Source organism: Bacillus rossius, chromosome 1 (assembly GCF_032445375.1).
Source record: "Bacillus rossius redtenbacheri isolate Brsri chromosome 1, Brsri_v3, whole genome shotgun sequence".
Classification (NCBI taxonomy): domain Eukaryota; kingdom Metazoa; phylum Arthropoda; class Insecta; order Phasmatodea; family Bacillidae; genus Bacillus; species Bacillus rossius.
Window position 1 is genome coordinate 27691318 of NC_086330.1, and position 23735 is coordinate 27715052.

The 23735-nt window shown below is 38.8% G+C and overlaps 1 protein-coding gene across 1 annotated transcript in view; it reads left to right on the plus strand.

Moving 5' to 3' along the window:
* Window positions 1-23735, plus strand: part of LOC134533464 (bumetanide-sensitive sodium-(potassium)-chloride cotransporter) — a 98222-nt gene that overhangs the window by 68218 nt on the left and 6269 nt on the right. The window contains exons 19-20 of the mRNA XM_063370990.1: window positions 2050-2198; window positions 4432-4543. Of these exons, the coding sequence (XP_063227060.1) occupies window positions 2050-2198; window positions 4432-4543 (261 nt within the window). The remainder of the gene's footprint in view (window positions 1-2049; window positions 2199-4431; window positions 4544-23735) is intronic.

Genomic DNA, 23735 nt, shown 5'->3' on the forward strand with positions numbered 1-23735 from the left:
ACCAAGTGAGTTTTCCTTCAATTTGATGTACGATTTGTTGTAATTAGTCTAAATTAAACTATTATAATATACCATTTCTGGGACATTATTTTACGAACATTCTGTATGTTTTCGGAACCCAACTGGTAAAGTGGTAGAGGGCGTACATGCTGTGCAATGAAATGATGAGAAACGAGACTGAAAGAGACAGAATGATAACACACTTATGATTTCAAGGAGTACGTTTTATTCTTTAACACACCAAAAACAAAGGAATCAAATATTGGTGCAGGCTTCACACGCGTCTTGTTAGGAAAAATAATCGGTACTTCATAGTGACGGGCATGCTTGAAGTCGTAAATACGAATACAAATTTATCCGGAAAAAAATTGTGGTCTAGAACTTGAGAAAACCGTGTAAATATTAATGAAGTTGATAAATTCACGTATTCAATGATAGGCGCATACGAATACGCAAATTTGAACATTTGTACATATTTGCAAATACTTGTATAAAATACTTGTATTCTTGTATTTGTATTCTCTTATATGCATGAAATACGAATCGTATTCACACCTGCAAATAAAAAATATATTCGTATTCACTCCTGTACCTAAATACGAAAATATTCATATTTATGACCATAGAAAATAATTTTTCCAAAAAAAATTTGTTTTGGAATGTACGAATACTAATATGCCCATCACTGCTCGGGACAATATGTGTGCCTCACTTGCTTTGCTTTCCGAAATCGCACACGTGTAAAGAGGATCTCATCCTTTCTCATCCATCTCGTTGGAGATCTACAGCACAAATGACGACGGCTGCTATGAACAGCGCGCTTACATTGTTTGCAGAAAAATGCCCTCTGTTGAGTTTCAAGCATACATTGAACGGTGAATTGTGATTGCTTGATTGGATTTTATCACTCCCTAACATATATACCACGGATTTTGAAACATACTATATACGGCCACGTGGTCATTATTATGTGGATTGTATAATTGTAAGAACGATATCTCAAGGTGGTACCTGGCCACATGTAATGTTGGTTTAATTTTTGGATGACATTTCTTTGCTTTTATAGTTATTCTTGTAAATTTATTACTAGAGATCTTTTAATTTGTTGTTTGGTTACGAATTTCGTCACCAAATATTTACTTAAAACTATTTTCTACCTGTTACGTTTTACGCAACTGATCATAAATGTGAAAAAATTGAGTGATTAAATATTCTGGTTTCTGGAGACAAGATTTTCAAAAATAGCCTTTAAATAAAAGTAATGATAATGTCGTGTGAAACCGAGCTTTACTGATGAGATGAGATGTTGGTGGAGTATAGGTGGAATGCAGACGGGTGGCATAAGCGGACAAGCGCAAGAAAGTACCAAACCCAATGGTTGTGTGCTTACACGAGAACCACCGTCCGTAAAATCCACGTCGGAGAGAAACTGGCACGTACCACGAAAGCGTCTGCCACGTTCTCCGTTTGTCAAACATCCGGGTTCGACACCGGCGGGAATTGAACCCAGATCACCTTTGTTTGAGAGCCGATGACGTCATGGCAGCCATTTTGGATTACCTTGACGGTAATTATACCGTTTTTACCTTAAATGTATTCACAATCCCTCAAAATTTCCACTTACAGCAAAAGTCTCTTTCTTAAAGAAAAATTTCATATTTTCAAACACATTTAACAGTGAAGATGAGCCATTAATCTAACAGTGGCTAACTTAACCTTAATATTGAAAGACATTTAAAAATTCTGGTGACCGCCATCTTTGATTCCTCTGCAAAAAGATAAATTTTAAAGGAAAAATGAACTTATTTTGTTAATTTTAATTAATTCTAAGTATTTTGAGTGAAAATGACCAATTAAATTTAAAGGTCAAGGTCATTCAAGACGGAGGCTGTGATGTCATTAAATATGGCAGACAGCGACACATCACCACATACGGAACTCTGGTGCAGAATCGAGTGTTATCTACTACTGGCATAACTTGTATTTCCTTGTGTGTACGTATGTTTTAAAATGTTAACAGCAGGCTTGTCACTCGTTGTTACTTCACAGCATGGCCAGTCTCTTGTCCAAGTTCCGGATAGAGTACTCGCGTCTCGTGATGGTGACGGGCATAACCGAGCAGCCGAAGGAAGAAACTGTCAGCTGGTTCAACGTCCTGCTCGAAGAATATCGGGAGAACAACGGCTCGCCAGACAGTGGTACGATTCTTCTACTTGGCGTACATCGTGTGCAAATGTGAAGAGGTTTTGTAAAGTAAGCAATGAAAAAAATAAACCGTAGCTGCAAATTTTGTTTTAAAAGCGTGAAAGGAACTCACTAGGAGTAATCGTAAAAATCCATTATAAATTGATTAATTAAACAATGTATTTTTTATTTACATCAGCAAGGAATTAGCTTTAAAATGAATCATAACCGAAAATAAAGTTTTATTATCCAGATTGGAAAGTGTAGTGGGGGTTCTTTCTAGCTTTTAAGTAATATTATTAACATGGCAAAGATTACACACTCCCACTTCTTATCCCTTAGAGTTGGAATAACTTATTATAAAGTATTAAACTTTTTCTGTGCCATGTTTTTTTATAGTTTCAAAATAATAGAATAAACTAATATCGTAGGATTTTCACGTTACGGTAAACATGCATGATTTGTGAGAGCTAACTTGTAACGCAATACATAATGAAAATAATGGGAGGGTGAAGAAGAAAGGAATGGAATGATATTACAGTGCTTGGACAAGAAGAGTTCGACATGAGGAAAAGTCGTTAGCAATATTTTCATCTTTGGGATTATACCACCACTCAGTACTTTTTTTTTTTTCAACACTTCAACTTGCTTATTTACCTTTGCCTGTTTGCCATTAGTCTGAACAGTCAGCTCATTGACAAGTGCTCAGTAAGACGCCATTTTGATTTTTTATATCATTTCCATATCATTGTCGTTAATAAAGGGCTGTATCTGTACATTAATTACTATAACACTCTTGCATTTGATGTCCTGTCATCAATATTTTCAACAGAAGCTCACTTAGAGCAATTGAATTGGTGTAAAGCGTCGTGAAAGTAATAATAATTATGAAGATGACAACGTTTTACACCCATTATATTACACTAAATGATTATATATGTCGAAAATATTTGTAAAATAATGACACATTCAAGTGAGGTATCGAGTTAATATTTCAGAAATATCTCTTAAATGAAGAAATTAAAAAAAAAATGGCGTGTTGAGACCGATCCTTTAGTGATTGTATTTTAAACAGAGGATTAATCATTTTTTTACTTCAAGATTATTTATTTTTTATAAATATTTTTATAACTGTGGAACATAACCCAAAGGTTTACACATTTTATTCGCTTGTTTAAATACTTAAAATTAAAAATAAATGGGTGCATGTACTTATTGTACGTGCGTTATAAGTTATTCTTCTTGGCGTAATAAAAAACTAACTTTAATTTTGCATTCAAATAATTAATGTAAATAAAATAACAAAAGCACTAGATTGATATCATAAATATGGTCGGTAAAATAAAAAATCATAAAATTAATTTGTTTTCAATTAATATTCATTATTAATATCATTCACGTGTATAAAATTAATTATGTAATTTTGTAAAATAATTGAGATATATTAAATTAATAATGTAATTCATTATGTTTGCTGAATATTTATTCCAATTAAATAATTTACTAAAAAAATGTAATAATTTATAATACAAACAAATTATACATACGGTAACATAAACACACTTCAATATATTCACTTTAAAAATTCTATAAACACAATTTCTCTCTTTAATACTCACAATAAATATATATTTAACTATTTGGACCAATATTAAATATCAATCACTAACCTATAAGATATAGAAGCAGATGCAATTTTTTTTTGTGTAGGCTTTGTTTGTATGTAGCCTTTATTTCATCCTGCGAAAGGTTTCTTGCATGTCTAGCATGTACTACTGTCCATGTGAGCTATGGTGACCGTGAGTGGGTGGAATACTGTCCATGTGAGCTATGGTGACCGTGAGTGGGTGGAATACTGTCCATGTGAGCTATGGCGACCGCGAATGGGTGGAATACTGTCCATGTGAGCTATGGTGACCGTGAGTGGGTGGAATACTGTCCATGTGAGCTATGGTGACCGCGAGTGGGTGGAATACTGTCCAAGTGAGCTATGGTGACCGTGAGTGGGTGGAATACTGCCCATGTGAGCTATGGCGACCGCGAATGGGTGTAATACTGTCCATGTGAGCTATGGTGACCGCGAGTGGGTGGAATACTGCCCATGTGAGCTATGGCGACCGCGAATGGGTGGAATACTGTCCAAGTGAGCTATGGTGACCGCGAGTGGGTGGAATACTGTCCATGTGAGCTATGGTGACCGTGAGTGGCTGAAATGTGAATGGTTCGATGTTGTTGCTTCCCCTGCAGAGTGCGCGGTGACAGAGGAGGAGGTGTCGGCTCAGCGAGACAAGACGAACAGGCAGCTCAGGCTAAGGGAGCTGCTGTTGGAGAACTCCAAGGACGCTGCGTTGATCTTCATGTGAGTAGCGTGGCTGTCGCTGCTTCAAGGCAGTTCAGTAACTCGACCAAATATATCATATATAATATATATAAGAGCGCGTGTAACTCAGTGCATGTGATAGAAGTGGTACTTCTTTGGCCATTCAAACCTCAACTAGTAAGTATTTCGTAAGGGGTAAAACGGCAGAGAGAGAGAAAAAGACAAAAATAAGACAATTTCATAAATATACATGACTAGCTGCAGTACCCGGCGTTGCCCGTGCTGAAAACAGGATAAAGAAGACCTTTTTTTTTCGAAATCCGATGTAGTTAGTATTTGCATTCTTAATTTGAATGTCAAGTGTGCAAAATAATTTATATCACTTTCAGATCCCGACAGACGTTGTTCTGCCAGTGTATAGTTATTTACCTGTATATATAGAAAAATTGGTAGTCTGTATGTAATCTAGACTTTATAAAGCACTATAGATAAAAGCTGAAAAATAAGAGATTACTAATATTGAAATCATTCCAATATCTAGCTAATTCTCAGCATGCATTGCAATGCCTCATTCCGTTTTGTTTTGTAATATGTTTAAAGTAGTTACACATATACAAATCATTCATCCATATCTCTAAATATATATTTATCTCTATTTGCATCTATATATATGTATCTCTCTATCTCTATTTATCTCTTTATATCTATCTCTATATCTTCTATATATAAATCTCTATATAGCACTATACATCTATATATCTCTTTATCTAACTCATTTCATTCTCTATACCTCGCTTTATCTCAACTTATCTCTCTGTCTCTCCAAATCTCACTCTGTATATATATCACTCCATCTCGGTCTCTCGTTTATATTTAAATAAATTGTCTCATGCGTGCGCACTTAGACAACAAAAACAGACGAAGTGCCGCTATATAATATGAAATAAACACATTTTTTTTTAAACGAATAATGCTACAACTATTACAAAATAGTTATACCGTCTCAGAAACCTTCACGTTCATCCGCATAACAACTCACCAAAATTTAATCGCAATCGGATAAATGGTATAGGAACGCATACGGCACAAACAAACGAAAATTAAATACATGACAAACTCATCGAACGAAGGTGCGTTTAAAATTCAAGGCAATTCTATCTACTGACGAAGTTAAGAACCAATCTGTTATTAGCACCTTTATTTTTCTAACAGCTGCGAGCTCCACTAAGCGGGCTGGTCTCACCAAGGAGAAAAATATGAATTTGTAAGACCTTACCACAGAATAAACAATTGTTTATTCTGTGACCTTTCTATGTGTATGATCGTGTGGCAGACATAGAGAAATGACACTCACTCACTATTTGTATGTCTATGACCTATAATTTTTTCTGTTATAAAATGAAATATTCACTTATTCACTCCCTTAAGGATGGAATTTCATATTAATATGTAGCCTATGTGTTATTCTGATGTATAAGCTATATTATTGTAAAGTTTCATTAATATCCATTCAGTAGTTTTTACTTGAAAGAGTAACAAACATCCATACTTACAAACTTTCACGTTTATAATATTAGTAGGATTTAACCAATTATTACTCACTTCTAAAAAAATAGTTCAGGATATCAATAATATTATTGATTAACCAATATTGATTAATTAACAATAAATATTACTCACTATTAAAATACTCACACCATAAAAAATTATTCTTTAGTTAGTTAATATCAAAGCTAGGACTGATTTAAAAAAAATTATCTTTTAATTTAATTTTTTATTATGTATAGGAGTAGGTATATATAGTTCATCCTGGCGCACCGGTGGGTGGTGGGGGATCGGGGATCCGATCCACCCACCTTAACGCTTCGCTTCATCAGCCATGTTGGATTATGTCACTTCCTTCGACCATACACACATGAAAAAGTGTCCCGTTACGTTCATCAGCCATGTACGCACGAAAAAATGTCCCGTTACAGTAGTTGGAAATAGGGGGTTCAAGCACAGGCGCAGGAGCCAGGAGCCCGCCATCTTGGATGACGTCATCGGCGGCCATCTTGGATGACGTCATCATGACCTGTGACCTTGACCTTTGACCTTGCTAATCTATGCTAATCTATGCCAATCTATGCCAATCTACGCTAATCTATGCCAATCTATGCTAATCTATGCCAATCTATGCTAATCCGTATGCTAATCTATGCTAATCTGTATGCTAATCCATGCTAATCTGTATGCCAATCCATCCGCCATTTTGTATTTCTATAAATTTCCACCAACTTCGAATCGTGACGTCACCGTTGCACTTTGTGTCACGGACGCCATCTTGGATTTGAATTTTTTTTTTTCGAACTTTGAAATTCGATGTAAACATCAACCGCCATCTTGTTTTCGTCTGCTGGTGGCCGCCATCTTGTTTTCGTCTGCTGGTGGCCGCCATCTTGTTTCGTCTGCTGCAGGCCGCCATCTTGTTTCCGTCTGCTGGAGGCAGCCATCTTGCGACGTCATATAGTTCTGTTGGTCGCCACCAGATAGCAGCAGGGATTATTTTATTTTTTTTCTTTAACTAAAATAATTTCAGTGCCGAGGCTGGGATTCGATCAATGGGACGTGAAAACGTCCAGGATGTCGTGGTTACGAGGCGGACACCTTGACCACTAGACCACGAGACCAATTGGGATATGGTGGAATAAATAATCTATATATGCCACGTACTGACGTCAAGTTTTATGATAAAAGGGGGGAGGGTGTCTTTGCCTTCCCAAATGCATGAAATTCAAATTATTATTATACCATCGCCATCTTTAATTCCAGCACAGACTACCAGATGGCGCCAAATTCAAAAATTAGTTGCCAGAGGCGCCGCCATCTTGGTTCTCAAGTTGGCTGGTAGATGGCGCCACCGTCGCCATATTTTAGTTCATACAATCGATACCAGATGATGCCACCATCGCCATCTTTAGTTCCTAGTGTTGCTACCAGAGTGTGCCACCGTCGCCATCTTTAATTCTTAAAGTTACCGCCGGAGCGCGCCACCATCGTCATCTTTAATTCATAAAAGCACCACCGGCATTAAAGTCTCTCCTGCTGACGGTATCAAATATTAATAAATGAATGCAGTATGTAGGTATTATCATATTTATTTAAATAACCTCGAACGCTACAAAAACAAATTCTGGATTAAAGAAAAATACATACACATCAAACGAATCTATACAACAAAAAATGAAACCATATAGCAAAAATGAAACCATATAGCAAAAATGGAAACTATACAACGAAAATGGAAACTATAAAACAAAAAACGGAAACTATTAAAACAAAAAAAACAGAAACTATAAAACAAAAAAACGGAAACTATACAACAGAAATGGAAACTATACAACAAAATGAAAACTATAAAAAAATTGAAACTATACGACGAATGGAAACAACAACCAAACTGCCAAACTATTTACAACAAAAACTATTTACAGAAAAAAAATTATTCATCGCCTCCGATATAGCCGTGGGGGACCGTGCGGATACCGTCTTCACAGATTAAACGTTTGTCGTCCTCCCACGTTATGGCTAGCTTATTGCTGTATTCGCTGTACAGCACATGCTCTCTCGACCGTATGGCTCTAACACCTGTCCTCCTTGTGTGGTGGTCTTGCAGGGCATCCAGGTAATCACCGAATGTGATGCGGTTTTTGACCACACAACGCTGGATGCCCTTAGCCTTCTTCTCGACCTTGCCACCGCACCTGTATGCATAGAGTTTGGCCCGCAGACTGACAAACTCGCTCATTACTTCCCCCCCACATTCATCTTTGAATTTGCCAACAACTTTCTTGTTGATGGGGGAGAAGCATGGGTGGTCAGGAGGGTAGCAGCTGCTGTCGAATTCAGACATGAACTTAGGGTCCGCTCTTAGATCATGGTAGAAGTCCTGTGTCTGAATCTCATACACAAAGCTGTCTGTATCCATATATGCCAGATGAATATTTTCCTGATATTTCGGTTTCATAGTATTATAGTGGAAGTCGTACATGAGTGTTTTTGATAGATCAAGTACTGCGAGTCCGGCATAGATCGGCTTGTCGAAAATGATGGTCTCATGGTTCAGGTGGACAAGACTCAAGTTTGGCTCATACATTGTGCGGTCCTTGAAGGACGGACGACACACCAACTTCTTAAAACGCTTCTCGGAGCACACCAACTCCATTTTGAGCCTCCGTCTCTTGTTCTCCATTAGTTTGCCAAATGTCGAGTTCACAGCGAGCTTGAAGAACTCCTTCTCGAACTCGTTGGCTGCTGCTTTGCGCTTGTTGGTGTTCAGCCGAATATAGGGCTCCAACCATGCCGACTGCTCAAACTGAAGAACTTTATGTATACTTATGATTTTTAGACCATGCGATACTGCTTGCTGTAGGTTTTTGTAGTGAACGATGTAGTGCTCTTTATTTTCCAGCGTTGTCATCAGCTTTGATTGCTTTGAGCCGGGCGGACACTGATTTACGGGAAGAAATGGCAGGTCTTTGTAACTTTCGTGGAGTTCGAGAGGGTACTCCACATCACACTCGATAATGTAGCCTGTGGGTGAATTTTCCGGAATAGACATGACATCAATTGATGTGTCTGTCCATTGGAAATGACGAATGGGGAGCGGCAGAGACATCGCCCACCCGTACAAGTTGTTTGCATCAATGTACTCCAGGAATGTGGATGGCTTGGAAGCATCATGTGTTTCTGGTACGTAGGTATTATTGGCTACGCAATGACGTTTAATGCTTTGCGCTACACCACCGCGAATACCAGCCTCCACAAACATATACATGTCATAATCTGTGAGTAGCTCTAGCTGTACACCTGTGGTTCGAAGCATCGCGTCGAAAGCGAATCCTGGACAAGAAATGTAGTGAGACGGATCTAAACTATATGTCTCCAAACATATTGAACGGAAATTCTCGAATACGTCCGCCAAAATCAGAACATCCGTCTTTAGGTACAAGTCAGCGTACTCCCCTAAGGTAGCACACTGAAACTTGTCCCAGACATTTTGTGCATGAGAGTAATCCGTCTCTGAAATCCCAGTATCGGTCAGAATATTAAAGAACTCATCGATGGATGGAAGACTAGTATCGTCTAGTCGAGCAAAAGAATCAACGAAGTCGTAGGGGAAGACTCCCTTGCGGGTAACCAATTCCAGTTCATCAGAAGCGAAAAACTCAGCAGTACTTATAAACTTGTCTGCAGGCAAGAACTCGGCGAGCGAAGCGAGACCCCGACTCATAAAACGGAACGTATCGACAAACTGAATGCTGAACTTATCATGTAACTTCTTGGAAAAAGTTATCAGCTTCTCCTCTGAATTCGGAATTATGAAGATGTCTTTACTATCATACCCCAACTTCCTGATAATGAAGTTCTGATCGTATGCCAGGTTGTGGAAGAACACAATCAACTTTTTTGGTCTGCGCCTGAGAAGGTTGCAGTCATTACATGCAGGCCCAATAAATTCGCCGGTGAAGTGATTATGGTCACGGACTTTCTTTGAATTTCCCCCGAACTTTCCTCCACAGTAGCAACACACACTTGCTTGCAGAAAAGCAGTGTTCTGTGCATGTGTGAGCGGAGTCATAGGAACAGACGTAGAAAATATTTTCTGGACATCATGTCCAATCTCCACAATGCGAGAAATGAACTTATCCTCTGCGTCACAACCACGATACACTTCAGGCTGTGAAGGAAGTGAAGAAGTGAGGTGTGCTGGAATGACGGAGTTATCTGCTTTCACGTAAATGCAGTAGCTGTACGCTTTATGCTTTTGGTACTGCAGCGTGTATGACTCATCAGGATTCGGGTGACATGTATGGATTTTCTCCAGAATAGCTTCAAAGTCACAATATACCACGATGGGCATCTTATCACTGTGATGGAAGTTTTTGAACTTCAGAACAGGAGGCTGACCGTTCTCATCAAGCTGTGGCATTTCCATCCTAACAGCAGCATGCTGTTTGCAGAGCTCACTGTGTTTTGCCAAACACTGAAGACCAGTGAGCCCGCTAACCCTATCCTGATCATCATAATGCTTGAAGCATCTTTTGCAAACGTGGATAGCATCATGATGTGTAGTTAGTTGGGACCGAACCAGGGCAGAAAAATTTTTAATGTAGGTGAAATGGGACGAATTGTCATGGACCAAGAGCAGCAGATCGAAATGATGTTCTTTCTCTTCAGGAGCGACTCGTGCAGGAACAACATTCAGGTTCTCGTCGATACTGTAAATGTTGATGGAGACTCCGGGGTTCTGTTTTTCAAACAGCGGTATTTGCTTGATTGGAGTAGGGAAGTCAATGTTGCTGAAGTTGAACTTCCCCTCCAGGTCACGGTAGCGCTGGTTAACACGTTCTGGATCCCGTCCTTCCACATACTTCACAAGGATCACCCACTTAAAGCACATGTGATCTTCGAGGTTTTGTGGATTTATGATTGCATGTTTCGCCTCGATGGAAGTAGGTAATTCTATGTAGGAACTGGCACGGAGTGGATCAAGCTTATTTATGCGAAGCTGTAGGCGCTTGACTGCTGACAAAGTCCATCCGGATCCCTTTCCCATGTAGTCTTCCTCCTCCTTGCAGATCTTAGAGATGGATTCAGTAACTGCTTCCTCCACCTCATGAACTGCGTAGAGGGGAACATTCATGGTTTTGAAGGCCCTCTTGTCTTCACAGGCATCTACTGATTTTTCGTAGTCGCACTCAAGAACGACATTAAACTTCAGCGGTCCATTCTCTTCAATCTCCTCCTCAAGTTGGCTTATTATTTTTGCCTTGATGGAGTCCAGGTACGTACAAATGTCCTTGGCAGAACTTGACGTATTTACAGCAACGTAAGTCTTCAAGTTGCCCTTGAATCCCACTTCGGCGGTGATGAAGCCATGGGTATTGGCCAAACCCGCGCCGGTCACCACCTTTGTTCGGCTGGTCGATGGTTTAGGCAGTACTGCTGGCTTAACTGCTGCCATCCTCTGCTTCTTTGTTGAAGGCGGAGCAGCCCCCTTGCACACCTTAATGTGGTTGCGAAGAGTGTCAGCCCTGACGAACTCTTTAGCACAGTTCGTGCAGGAATGTGCTATGCGGTTAGGGTTAAGACCGCAAGCCGACTTCTCATGTAGTCTGGCGACATCAGCACGGGCGAAGGCCTTATGGCAGAAGCTACACCGGGTGCCTGATGTCGTGGCGACAGCACCAGTACATGTTGAAAGGTGCTGCTGCATCTTGTCGCTGTGTGCGACCATCTTCCCACACAGGTGGCACTGCTGGAAGTTACGAAGCTGATTCTCAGCACACTGACGCTCGTGCCGGTAGCGGTTGTTGCCTGCCGTGAAGGTAGCAGGACAGAAACGGCATTTCTGCATGGTTGATGCCATCACAGCTATCTGTAGTCCGGTCTCGACGTACGGAACACGCGAAGGAAGCTCGACGCACGGAGAACTGTAACAAACGAATAAAGAAAACAATGTAGCTAGATGTTACACGAAAAAGTTGCAAACATAACCTCAAAACTCTAACCCTCAATCTTATTAACCCAAACTGTTAGCAATGTTACTAAATAAAAAATTTGCAAACATAACCTCAAAACTCTAGCCCTCAAGCTTACTAACCTAACCTGTTAGCAATGTAACTAAATAAAAAAGTTGCAAACATAACCTCATAGCTGCTCCTTCATGTACAATCCAAAAAATGGTATAATATTTAAAGTACTGGTAAAAGTTAAAGCTGAAAAAGTATTCAATGCTAACTAAAAATGATTGATTACATAACCTCAAAACTACTCTAAGAGAAACATAAAAATATTAACGAAACATGTAGCATACCTCAAAAAACGATGAAGTGGAGCTGCAGAAGATGATGTAGCGTTGGCGGTAGGAATCGTGGTAGCAGCGAAACTCACACACGAACTAACTTACTCAAACTCTAAGAACACACTGAAGCTCCGACAGCTAATCCAGGCCTTTTATAAGCAGTTCTGCTTTTCAACAACAGATGACACCAGGTGTTGTGTTGAGTCATAATTTATTTAGTTCTTTTATGTGGTATGCGGGATGCTCACTAACGTTCGCAAAACAAGGATGGCTTCGCTAGACATCAAGGAGAAGGAAGTTTGTCTTTCATGTTAATGCTTCTCAGCTGTCTCAAAGCATATTATTTGTCTGAGTAAAGTTATTATTTTTTAAATCCACCTGATAAAAATATTGTATGTTCTGATTTATTGACAGAATTTCACTGATTAAATGTAACTCTGAATAAAAATGACATGAGTCAGTAAGTAAAAAATTCTTCATGCAGAGATAGATCTCTAACAAATAATCAGGAGCACTCGGTGAAAACCATCAGATGTCTAGCCAGGAATAATCAGAAACACTTGGAGAAAGCCATCAATATAATATCAAGATTAATCAGAAGCACTCGGAGAAATCCATCAGATGTCTAGTTAGGTATAATCAGAAGCATACGGAGTAAACCGCCATAATATTGTCAAGAATAATCGCAAGCTCACGGAGTAAACCGCCATAATATTGTCAAGAATAATCAGGAGCACACGGAGAAAACCACCATAATATTAACAATAATAATCGGAAGCACACAGAGAAAATCATCATAATATTGACAAGAATAATCGGAAGCACACGGAGAAAACCACCAAAAGTTTTCCTTGATATCATAAAAATACAGAAAAAATATTTAATAAATAACAAAAAAAAATAATAAAAAATTTTAAATGACAAAATAAAATACAAAAATACATAAAATTCTGGCTTGTACTAGAACTATATCTTTGCTCAACAATGAGAAGTTCACAAGCTAGCAGAATCTGTTTATGTATTTTTGTATTTTATTTTGTCATTTAAAATTTTTTATTATTTTTTTTTTGTTATTTATTAAATATTTTTTCTGTATTTTTATGATATCAAAGAAAACTTTTGGTGGTTTTCTCCGTGTGCTTCCGATTATTCTTGTCAATATTATGATGATTTTCTCTGTGTGCTTCCGATTATTATTGTTAATATTATGGTGGTTTTCTCCGTGTGCTCCTGATTATTCTTGACAATATTATGGCGGTTTACTCCGTGAGCTTGCGATTATTCTTGACAATATTATGGCGGTTTACTCCGTATGCTTCTGATTATACCTAACTAGACATCTGATGGATTTCTCCGAGTGCTTCTGATTAATCTTGATATTATATTGATGGCTTTCTCCAAGTGTTTCTGATTATTCCTGGCTAGACATCTGATGGTTTTCACCGAGTGCTCCTGATTATTTGTTAGAGATCTATCTCTGCATGAAGAATTTTTTACTTACTGACTCATGTCATTTTTATTCAGAGTTACATTTAATCAGTGAAATTCTGTCAATAAATCAGAACATACAATATTTTTATCAGGTGGATTTAAAAAATAATAACTTTACTCAGACAAATAATATGCTTTGAGACAGCTGAGAAGCATTAACATGAAAGACAAACTTCCTTCTCCTTGATGTCTAGCGAAGCCATCCTTGTTTTGCGAACGTTAGTGAGCATCCCGCATACCACATAAAAGAACTAAATAAATTATGACTCAACACAACACCTGGTGTCATCTGTTGTTGAAAAGCAGAACTGCTTATAAAAGGCCTGGATTAGCTGTCGGAGCTTCAGTGTGTTCTTAGAGTTTGAGTAAGTTAGTTCGTGTGTGAGTTTCGCTGCTACCACGATTCCTACCGCCAACGCTACATCATCTTCTGCAGCTCCACTTCATCGTTTTTTGAGGTATGCTACATGTTTCGTTAATATTTTTATGTTTCTCTTAGAGTAGTTTTGAGGTTATGTAATCAATCATTTTTAGTTAGCATTGAATACTTTTTCAGCTTTAACTTTTACCAGTACTTTAAATATTATACCATTTTTTGGATTGTACATGAAGGAGCAGCTATGAGGTTATGTTTGCAACTTTTTTATTTAGTTACATTGCTAACAGGTTAGGTTAGTAAGCTTGAGGGCTAGAGTTTTGAGGTTATGTTTGCAAATTTTTTATTTAGTAACATTGCTAACAGTTTGGGTTAATAAGATTGAGGGTTAGAGTTTTGAGGTTATGTTTGCAACTTTTTCGTGTAACATCTAGCTACATTGTTTTCTTTATTCGTTTGTTACAGTTCTCCGTGCGTCGAGCTTCCTTCGCGTGTTCCGTACGTCGAGACCGGACTACAGATAGCTGTGATGGCATCAACCATGCAGAAATGCCGTTTCTGTCCTGCTACCTTCACGGCAGGCAACAACCGCTACCGGCACGAGCGTCAGTGTGCTGAGAATCAGCTTCGTAACTTCCAGCAGTGCCACCTGTGTGGGAAGATGGTCGCACGCAGCGACAAGATGCAGCAGCACCTTTCAACATGTACTGGTGCTGTCGCCACGACATCAGGCACCCAGTGTAGCTTCTGCCATAAGGCCTTCGCCCGTGCTGATGTCGCCAGACTACATGAGAAGTCGGCTTGCGGTCTTAACCCTAACCGCATAGCACATTCCTGCACGAACTGTGCTAAAGAGTTCGTCAGGGCTGACACTCTTCGCAACCACATTAAGGTGTGCAAGGGGGCTGCTCCGCCTCCAACAAAGAAGCAGAGGATGGCAGCAGTTAAGCCAGCAGTACTGCCTAAACCATCGACCAGCCGAACAAAGGTGGTGACCGGCGCGGGTTTGGCCAATACCCATGGCTTCATCACCGCCGAAGTGGGATTCAAGGGCAACTTGAAGACTTACGTTGCTGTAAATACGTCAAGTTCTGCCAAGGACATTTGTACGTACCTGGACTCCATCAAGGCAAAAATAATAAGCCAACTTGAGGAGGAGATTGAAGAGAATGGACCGCTGAAGTTTAATGTCGTTCTTGAGTGCGACTACGAAAAATCAGTAGATGCCTGTGAAGACAAGAGGGCCTTCAAAACCATGAATGTTCCCCTCTACGCAGTTCATGAGGTGGAGGAAGCAGTTACTGAATCCATCTCTAAGATCTGCAAGGAGGAGGAAGACTACATGGGAAAGGGATCCGGATGGACTTTGTCAGCAGTCAAGCGCCTACAGCTTCGCATAAATAAGCTATCCACCCGTGCCAGTTCCTACATAGAATTACCTACTTCCATCGAGGCGAAACATTAAATCATAAATCCACAAAACCTCGAAGATCACATGTGCTTTAAGTGGGTGATCCTTGTGAAGTATGTGGAAGGACGGGATCCAGAACGTGTTAACCAGCGCTACCGTGACCTGGAGGGGAAGTTCAACTTCAGCAACATTGACTTCCCTACTCCAATCAAGCAAATACCGCTGTTTGAAAAACAGAACCCCGGAGTCTCCATCAACATTTACAGTATCGACGAGAACCTGAATGTTGTTCCTGCACGAGTCGCTCCTGAAGAGAAAGAACATCATTTCGATCTGCTGCTCTTGGTCCATGATAATTCGTCCCATTTCACCTACATTAAAAATTTTTCTGCCCTGGTTCGGTCCCAACTAACTACACATCATGATGCTATCCACGTTTGCAAAAGATGCTTCAAGCATTATGATGATCAGGATAGGGTTAGCGGGCTCACTGGTCTTCAGTGTTTGGCAAAACACAGTGAGCTCTGCAAACAGCATGCTGCTGTTAGGATGGAAATGCCACAGCTTGATGAGAACGGTCAGCCTCCTGTTCTGAAGTTCAAAAACTTCCATCACAGTGATAAGATGCCCATCGTGGTATATTGTGACTTTGAAGCTATTCTGGAGAAAATCCATACATGTCACCCGAATCCTGATGAGTCATACACGCTGCAGTACCAAAAGCATAAAGCGTACAGCTACTGCATTTACGTGAAAGCAGATAACTCCGTCATTCCAGCACACCTCACTTCTTCACTTCCTTCACAGCCTGAAGTGTATCGTGGTTGTGACGCAGAGGATAAGTTCATTTCTCGCATTGTGGAGATTGGACATGATGTCCAGAAAATATTTTCTACGTCTGTTCCTATGACTCCGCTCACACATGCACAGAACACTGCTTTTCTGCAAGCAAGTGTGTGTTGCTACTGTGGAGGAAAGTTCGGGGGAAATTCAAAGAAAGTCCGTGACCATAATCACTTCACCGGCGAATTTATTGGGCCTGCATGTAATGACTGCAACCTTCTCAGGCGCAGACCAAAAAAGTTGATTGTGTTCTTCCACAACCTGGCATACGATCAGAACTTCATTATCAGGAAGTTGGGGTATGATAGTAAAGACATCTTCATAATTCCGAATTCAGAGGAGAAGCTGATAACTTTTTCCAAGAAGTTACATGATAAGTTCAGCATTCAGTTTGTCGATACGTTCCGTTTTATGAGTCGGGGTCTCGCTTCGCTCGCCGAGTTCTTGCCTGCAGACAAGTTTATAAGTACTGCTGAGTTTTTCGCTTCTGATGAACTGGAATTGGTTACCCGCAAGGGAGTCTTCCCCTACGACTTCGTCGATTCTTTTGCTCGACTAGACGATACTAGTCTTCCATCCATCGATGAGTTCTTTAATATTCTGACCGATACTGGGATTTCAGAGACGGATTACTCTCATGCACAAAATGTCTGGGACAAGTTTCAGTGTGCTACCTTAGGGGAGTACGCTGACTTGTACCTAAAGACGGATGTTCTGATTTTGGCGGACGTATTCGAGAATTTCCGTTCAATATGTTTGGAGACATATAGTTTAGATCCGTCTCACTACATTTCTTGTCCAGGATTCGCTTTCGACGCGATGCTTCGAACCACAGGTGTACAGCTAGAGCTACTCACAGATTATGACATGTATATGTTTGTGGAGGCTGGTATTCGCGGTGGTGTAGCGCAAAGCATTAAACGTCATTGCGTAGCCAATAATACCTACGTACCAGAAACACATGATGCTTCCAAGCCATCCACATTCCTGGAGTACATTGATGCAAACAACTTGTACGGGTGGGCGATGTCTCTGCCGCTCCCCATTCGTCATTTCCAATGGACAGACACATCAATTGATGTCATGTCTATTCCGGAAAATTCACCCACAGGCTACATTATCGAGTGTGATGTGGAGTACCCTCTCGAACTCCACGAAAGTTACAAAGACCTGCCATTTCTTCCCGTAAATCAGTGTCCGCCCGGCTCAAAGCAATCAAAGCTGATGACAACGCTGGAAAATAAAGAGCACTACATCGTTCACTACAAAAACCTACAGCAAGCAGTATCGCATGGTCTAAAAATCATAAGTATACATAAAGTTCTTCAGTTTGAGCAGTCGGCATGGTTGGAGCCCTATATTCGGCTGAACACCAACAAGCGCAAAGCAGCAGCCAACGAGTTCGAGAAGGAGTTCTTCAAGCTCGCTGTGAACTCGACATTTGGCAAACTAATGGAGAACAAGAGACGGAGGCTCAAAATGGAGTTGGTGTGCTCCGAGAAGCGTTTTAAGAAGTTGGTGTGTCGTCCGTCCTTCAAGGACCGCACAATGTATGAGCCAAACTTGAGTCTTGTCCACCTGAACCATGAGACCATCATTTTCGACAAGCCGATCTATGCCGGACTCGCAGTACTTGATCTATCAAAAACACTCATGTACGACTTCCACTATAATACTATGAAACCGAAATATCAGGAAAATATTCATCTGGCATATATGGATACAGACAGCTTTGTGTATGAGATTCAGACACAGGACTTCTACCATGATCTAAGAGCGGACCCTAAGTTCATGTCTGAATTCGACAGCAGCTGCTACCCTCCTGACCACCCATGCTTCTCCCCCATCAACAAGAAAGTTGTTGGCAAATTCAAAGATGAATGTGGGGGGGAAGTAATGAGCGAGTTTGTCAGTCTGCGGGCCAAACTCTATGCATACAGGTGCGGTGGCAAGGTCGAGAAGAAGGCTAAGGGCATCCAGCGTTGTGTGGTCAAAAACCGCATCACATTCGGTGATTACCTGGATGCCCTGCAAGACCACCACACAAGGAGGACAGGTGTTAGAGCCATACGGTCGAGAGAGCATGTGCTGTACAGCGAATACAGCAATAAGCTAGCCATAACGTGGGAGGAAGCCAAACGTTTAATCTGTGAAGACGGTATCCGCACGGTCCCCCACGGCTATATCGGAGGCGATGAATAATTTTTTTTCTGTAAATAGTTTTTGTTGTAAATAGTTTGGCAGTTTGGTTGTTGTTTCCATTCGTCGTATAGTTTCAATTTTTTTATAGTTTTCATTTTGTTGTATAGTTTCCATTTCTGTTGTATAGTTTCCGTTTTTTTGTTTTATAGTTTCTGTTTTTTTTGTTTTAATAGTTTCCGTTTTTTGTTTTATAGTTTCCATTTTCGTTGTATAGTTTCCATTTTTGCTATATGGTTTCATTTTTGCTATATGGTTTCATTTTTTGTTGTATAGATTCGTTTGATGTGTATGTATTTTTCTTTAATCCAGAATTTGTTTTTGTAGCGTTCGAGGTTATTTAAATAAATATGATAATACCTACATACTGCATTCATTTATTAATATTTGATACCGTCAGCAGGAGAGACTTTAATGCCGGTGGTGCTTTTATGAATTAAAGATGACGATGGTGGCGCGCTCCGGCGGTAACTTTAAGAATTAAAGATGGCGACGGTGGCACACTCTGGTAGCAACACTAGGAACTAAAGATGGCGATGGTGGCGTCATCTGGTATCGATTGTATGAACTAAAATATGGCGACGGTGGCGCCATCTACCAGCCAACTTGAGAACCAAGATGGCGGCGCCTCTGGCAACTAATTTTTGAATTTGGCGCCATCTGGTAGTCTGTGCTGGAATTAAAGATGGCGATGGTATAATAATTTGAATTTCATGCATTTGGGAAGGCAAAGACACCCTCCCCCCTTTTATCATAAAACTTGACGTCAGTACGTGGCATATATAGATTATTTATTCCACCATATCCCAATTGGTCTCGTGGTCTAGTGGTCAAGGTGTCCGCCTCGTAACCACGACATCCTGGACGTTTTCACGTCCCATGGATCGAATCCCAGCCTCGGCACTGAAATTATTTTAGTTAAAGAAAAAAAATAAAATAATCCCTGCTGCTATCTGGTGGCGACCAACAGAACTATATGACGTCGCAAGATGGCTGCCTCCAGCAGACGGAAACAAGATGGCGGCCTGCAGCAGACGAAACAAGATGGCGGCCACCAGCAGACGAAAACAAGATGGCGGTTGATGTTTACATCGAATTTCAAAGTTCGAAAAAAAAAATTCAAATCCAAGATGGCGTCCGTGACACAAAGTGCAACGGTGACGTCACGATTCGAAGTTGGTGGAAATTTATAGAAATACAAAATGGCGGATGGATTGGCATACAGATTAGCATGGATTAGCATACAGATTAGCATAGATTAGCATACGGATTAGCATAGATTGGCATAGATTAGCATAGATTGGCATAGATTAGCGTAGATTGGCATAGATTGGCATATATTAGCATAGATTAGCAAGGTAAAAGGTCAAGGTCACAGGTCATGATGACGTCATCCAAGATGGCCGCCGATGACGTCATCCAAGATGGCCGCCGATGACGTCATCCAAGATGGCGGGCTCCTGGCTCCTGCGCCTGTGCTTGAACCCCCTATTTCCAACTACTGTAACGGGACATTTTTTCGTGCGTACATGGCTGATGAACGTAACGGGACACTTTTTCATGTGTGTATGGTCGAAGGAAGTGACATAATCCAACATGGCTGATGAAGCGAAGCGTTAAGGTGGGTGGATCGGATCCCCGATCCCCCACCACCCACCGGTGCGCCAGGATGAACTATATATACCTACTTATAGGTTAGATGTGATCTTGCATTCTAATAGACTGATTTTGTAGTACTGCAAATATCACCTTATTAACTGTTTAAGTTAGTAATGTTATTAATATAACCGTTGGTAGTTTTGTCTTTTATGCATATGATACATGTTTGTATGCCGGAAATATTTTTAGCATATGTCCTTTTTTAGTTATACCCTTTTTGAATTTTTATATTAGGTCTATAGTCTTTTTTTGTGACCACTTAAAGTACCGATTAACAGCACAGATTAAAGTGTTTGTTATATTCATAGTTTTTCAACAGCGTCTTAGGTGTCTTAAAACTAACTTTAAATATTATAGTTGTCCTATACACGACTTGCGTTTAGAGGCGATACCCCTGACTAGGCGGGCCCCTTTATTCACTGGAGTAAACTAATTTTATTTGTTTTTTAGCTTAACTAGCCAAACCGATCATTATTGTCTAGCATTGTTAGCATGTAGTAAAATACGTAGGTGTGCAGCTTATTAGTTCCGCTGTGTGTAATCAATCGTCGTTATTCTCCCTGTGTCGCCGCGGACTGCAGAACAATTTTAACTCGGTGCATGTAGACATTGGCGATTTGTAAAAGAGGAAAGAAAAAAAACAGCACAAAGATCATCTCTGGGAAAAGGTTGTAGAAACCCCGTTAGTCCATTCTATTGTCACGATCACGACCGACTTCTGCGTATCTGGAAAGCGATAGAAAAAAAGTCACCAAATTGTTTTTTTTTCTCGGTAGCGTTTTGTTGCACAAGCAAGCCTCCCTGCATCTTCATTGACGAGGATGTAAACATTCAATTACTTTTATTATTTTTAAAATTTAGATTAGATGTTTTTCAGTATACAATCATGACATATTAGTTCATAATGGTCAACTCTGTAAATCATTTAACAGTTCAAATTCAAACATAAAATTATTCTTTTCTGATTTCCGAAAAAAAAAAAAAAAAAACTTTGTTCACGAGACTTTACCAAATTATTATTTTTTCAATATTTCATTACTTTACTGTAAAAAGGCACAAATGCAGATGTTTTGAGTCTAAAACAAATCCTATTAAAGTTATTCGAAAGGGTTGAATTACCTGTCAGACATTCTTGTTTTAAATATTCAGAGTCAGTTAAAAATGTAAGCCATTATCAGTTCAGAACCATTGTAAATTTCTTAATTAAAAAAAATACTGGTACTGAAAAAAATATTTTCATTTTAATTAGTAACGAGTTGTTAATCATTCCTTTCCGCCACTTGTAAATTTAAATTTTAACCACGCTTCCTAACATTCAATCAGCATTTTAAAGATGAAATTTTTGTGTAATTTAAGGTGTTTGACAACCATTTTCACTCAATGCTTAAGTGAAATTCGAAAACGGATCCAGTATAAATAAAGCAGAGTGGTTCTATTATTACATAGTTGTTTCTTTTTATGAAAGCAGATTAATTTAAAAAAAATTAAATTAATATTTCGTAACCTTAAAATGAAAATTCATTGGTAGCCATTTGTTACGTTTCAGTGCATTGTGGAACAAGGCAGACGCAATTGCGATCCGTCTCCGTTTCCTTGCCATTCTACAAGGGGCCTTAATGTGCCTTCCTTCCTGAAAGGAAACTTAATAGCCTAAACAAAGCTGATGCTCGCGTAAGCATCAAGTGTGACCCTGGGCTTGCAAAACCACACGCTTCTTCACATCTACGCAGCAATTAAAAAATATACGTATCTGAAACATTTTGAGTTTTAAGTCAATGCTGGTTTAAAATTTGAATAAAAAATATTTAAATTTATTTAGCCTTTAACAATTATAAAAATTCCTGATGTTTTTAAATGGCCATGTAAAATTATATAAAAATTTATTTCTGAAAGAAATGAAACCACATCACGAAGCAGCCAGTAAAGTTCACTTAAAACCTAAAAAGTGTCATTGTTTTATATTCCATTTCATTCTCACCATACATAATGCACAAAAACGTTAAACATTCAATATTTGCCAGCCTTTTGTGCAAAAAGAATGCGATGTATATATATATGCATACATACTTACATAAATACATAGCATATAAATACCAATGCATATATGTTTATATACATATATATGTTTATACATACATATATACATCGCATTCTTTTTGCACAATTAGCTGGCAGAGCTGCATATTCAACGTTTTTGTGGATTATGTATGGTCAAAATGAGATTAAATATACAACAACTGAACTTTTTAGGTTTGAAGTGAACTTTACTGGCTGGTGATGTTTCTTCCAGAATTTTTTAAATTTTACATGTACTTTTAAAAACATCAGAAATTTAAGATTTTAAAAGGCTGAATAAATAAAATATTTTATTGAATTTACCTATACATAAATGTATATTTCAGTCCCTCAAAATATCGGCAAGTTTAACAATTAGATAAACCGTTAATGTTTCAAAATGACCATAAATTCTTGTAGAGAGACAAAACGAAATAATACATTTGTACTAGGGTAAATTGACAATTAATAAATTCTTGTGTGTGTGATCAAACTACAATTGAGAATTAATGTGCACAACTCTATGAAAATTATATATACCTACATATAAGTTAAACTTATTTAGGCGCGTTATGAAAAAATGACGAGAGTGAATTTTTAGAATACGCAAGCACCATGCATCGATATTTTCACAGAATGAATCATGAAAAAAGGATACATTAAAAAAATGAATTAGCTGTTGTTTTCAATTGTTATACTCTAGTGATTCATATAAAATACTGATCCCTATAATTAAAAACCATTTATTATTGGGAATATTAGTGATAAAAATTATATTTATATTTTTTACAAGGATTTATTTTAGCGAGGTGATGTTCTCGTATGTATAATTTATTTGCATTATAAATTATTTCATTATTAGTGAATAAATATTAAAACTAATAAATTAGAATAAACATTTCGCAAAAAATTGATTTTCATTATTATTTAAAAAATTAGGTTGTCTGTAAAGTCGGTTTACGGACGATAATTTTACGTGTTAATGTCATAAGAAAACATTAAAGAAAAATTGCATACTTTTTAATTTTCAAATATTATTTACAGTTTTCGTAAATTTAATTTAAATAATTTATTTAAATACAATCACGAACAATTATTTATAGAAATAAACTGAAATCAAATCAATGTCAATAAATTGTTAATTTTAAATCACGAAATTGGACAAATAAATTCAATTTTTTAAATTGCTGCTTTTAAAAAGCCCGCCTTAACCTGTTAGATGTTATAGAAGATTTTCTCGCACGGTGGTTAGCCGGTTCTTGTACGCTCGGCTCAGGCGGAACGTGACAATGAGTCATGCTTTTTCGTCGTTTTATTTTTTACTTATGTTAATTATTTCATGGAAAATTAA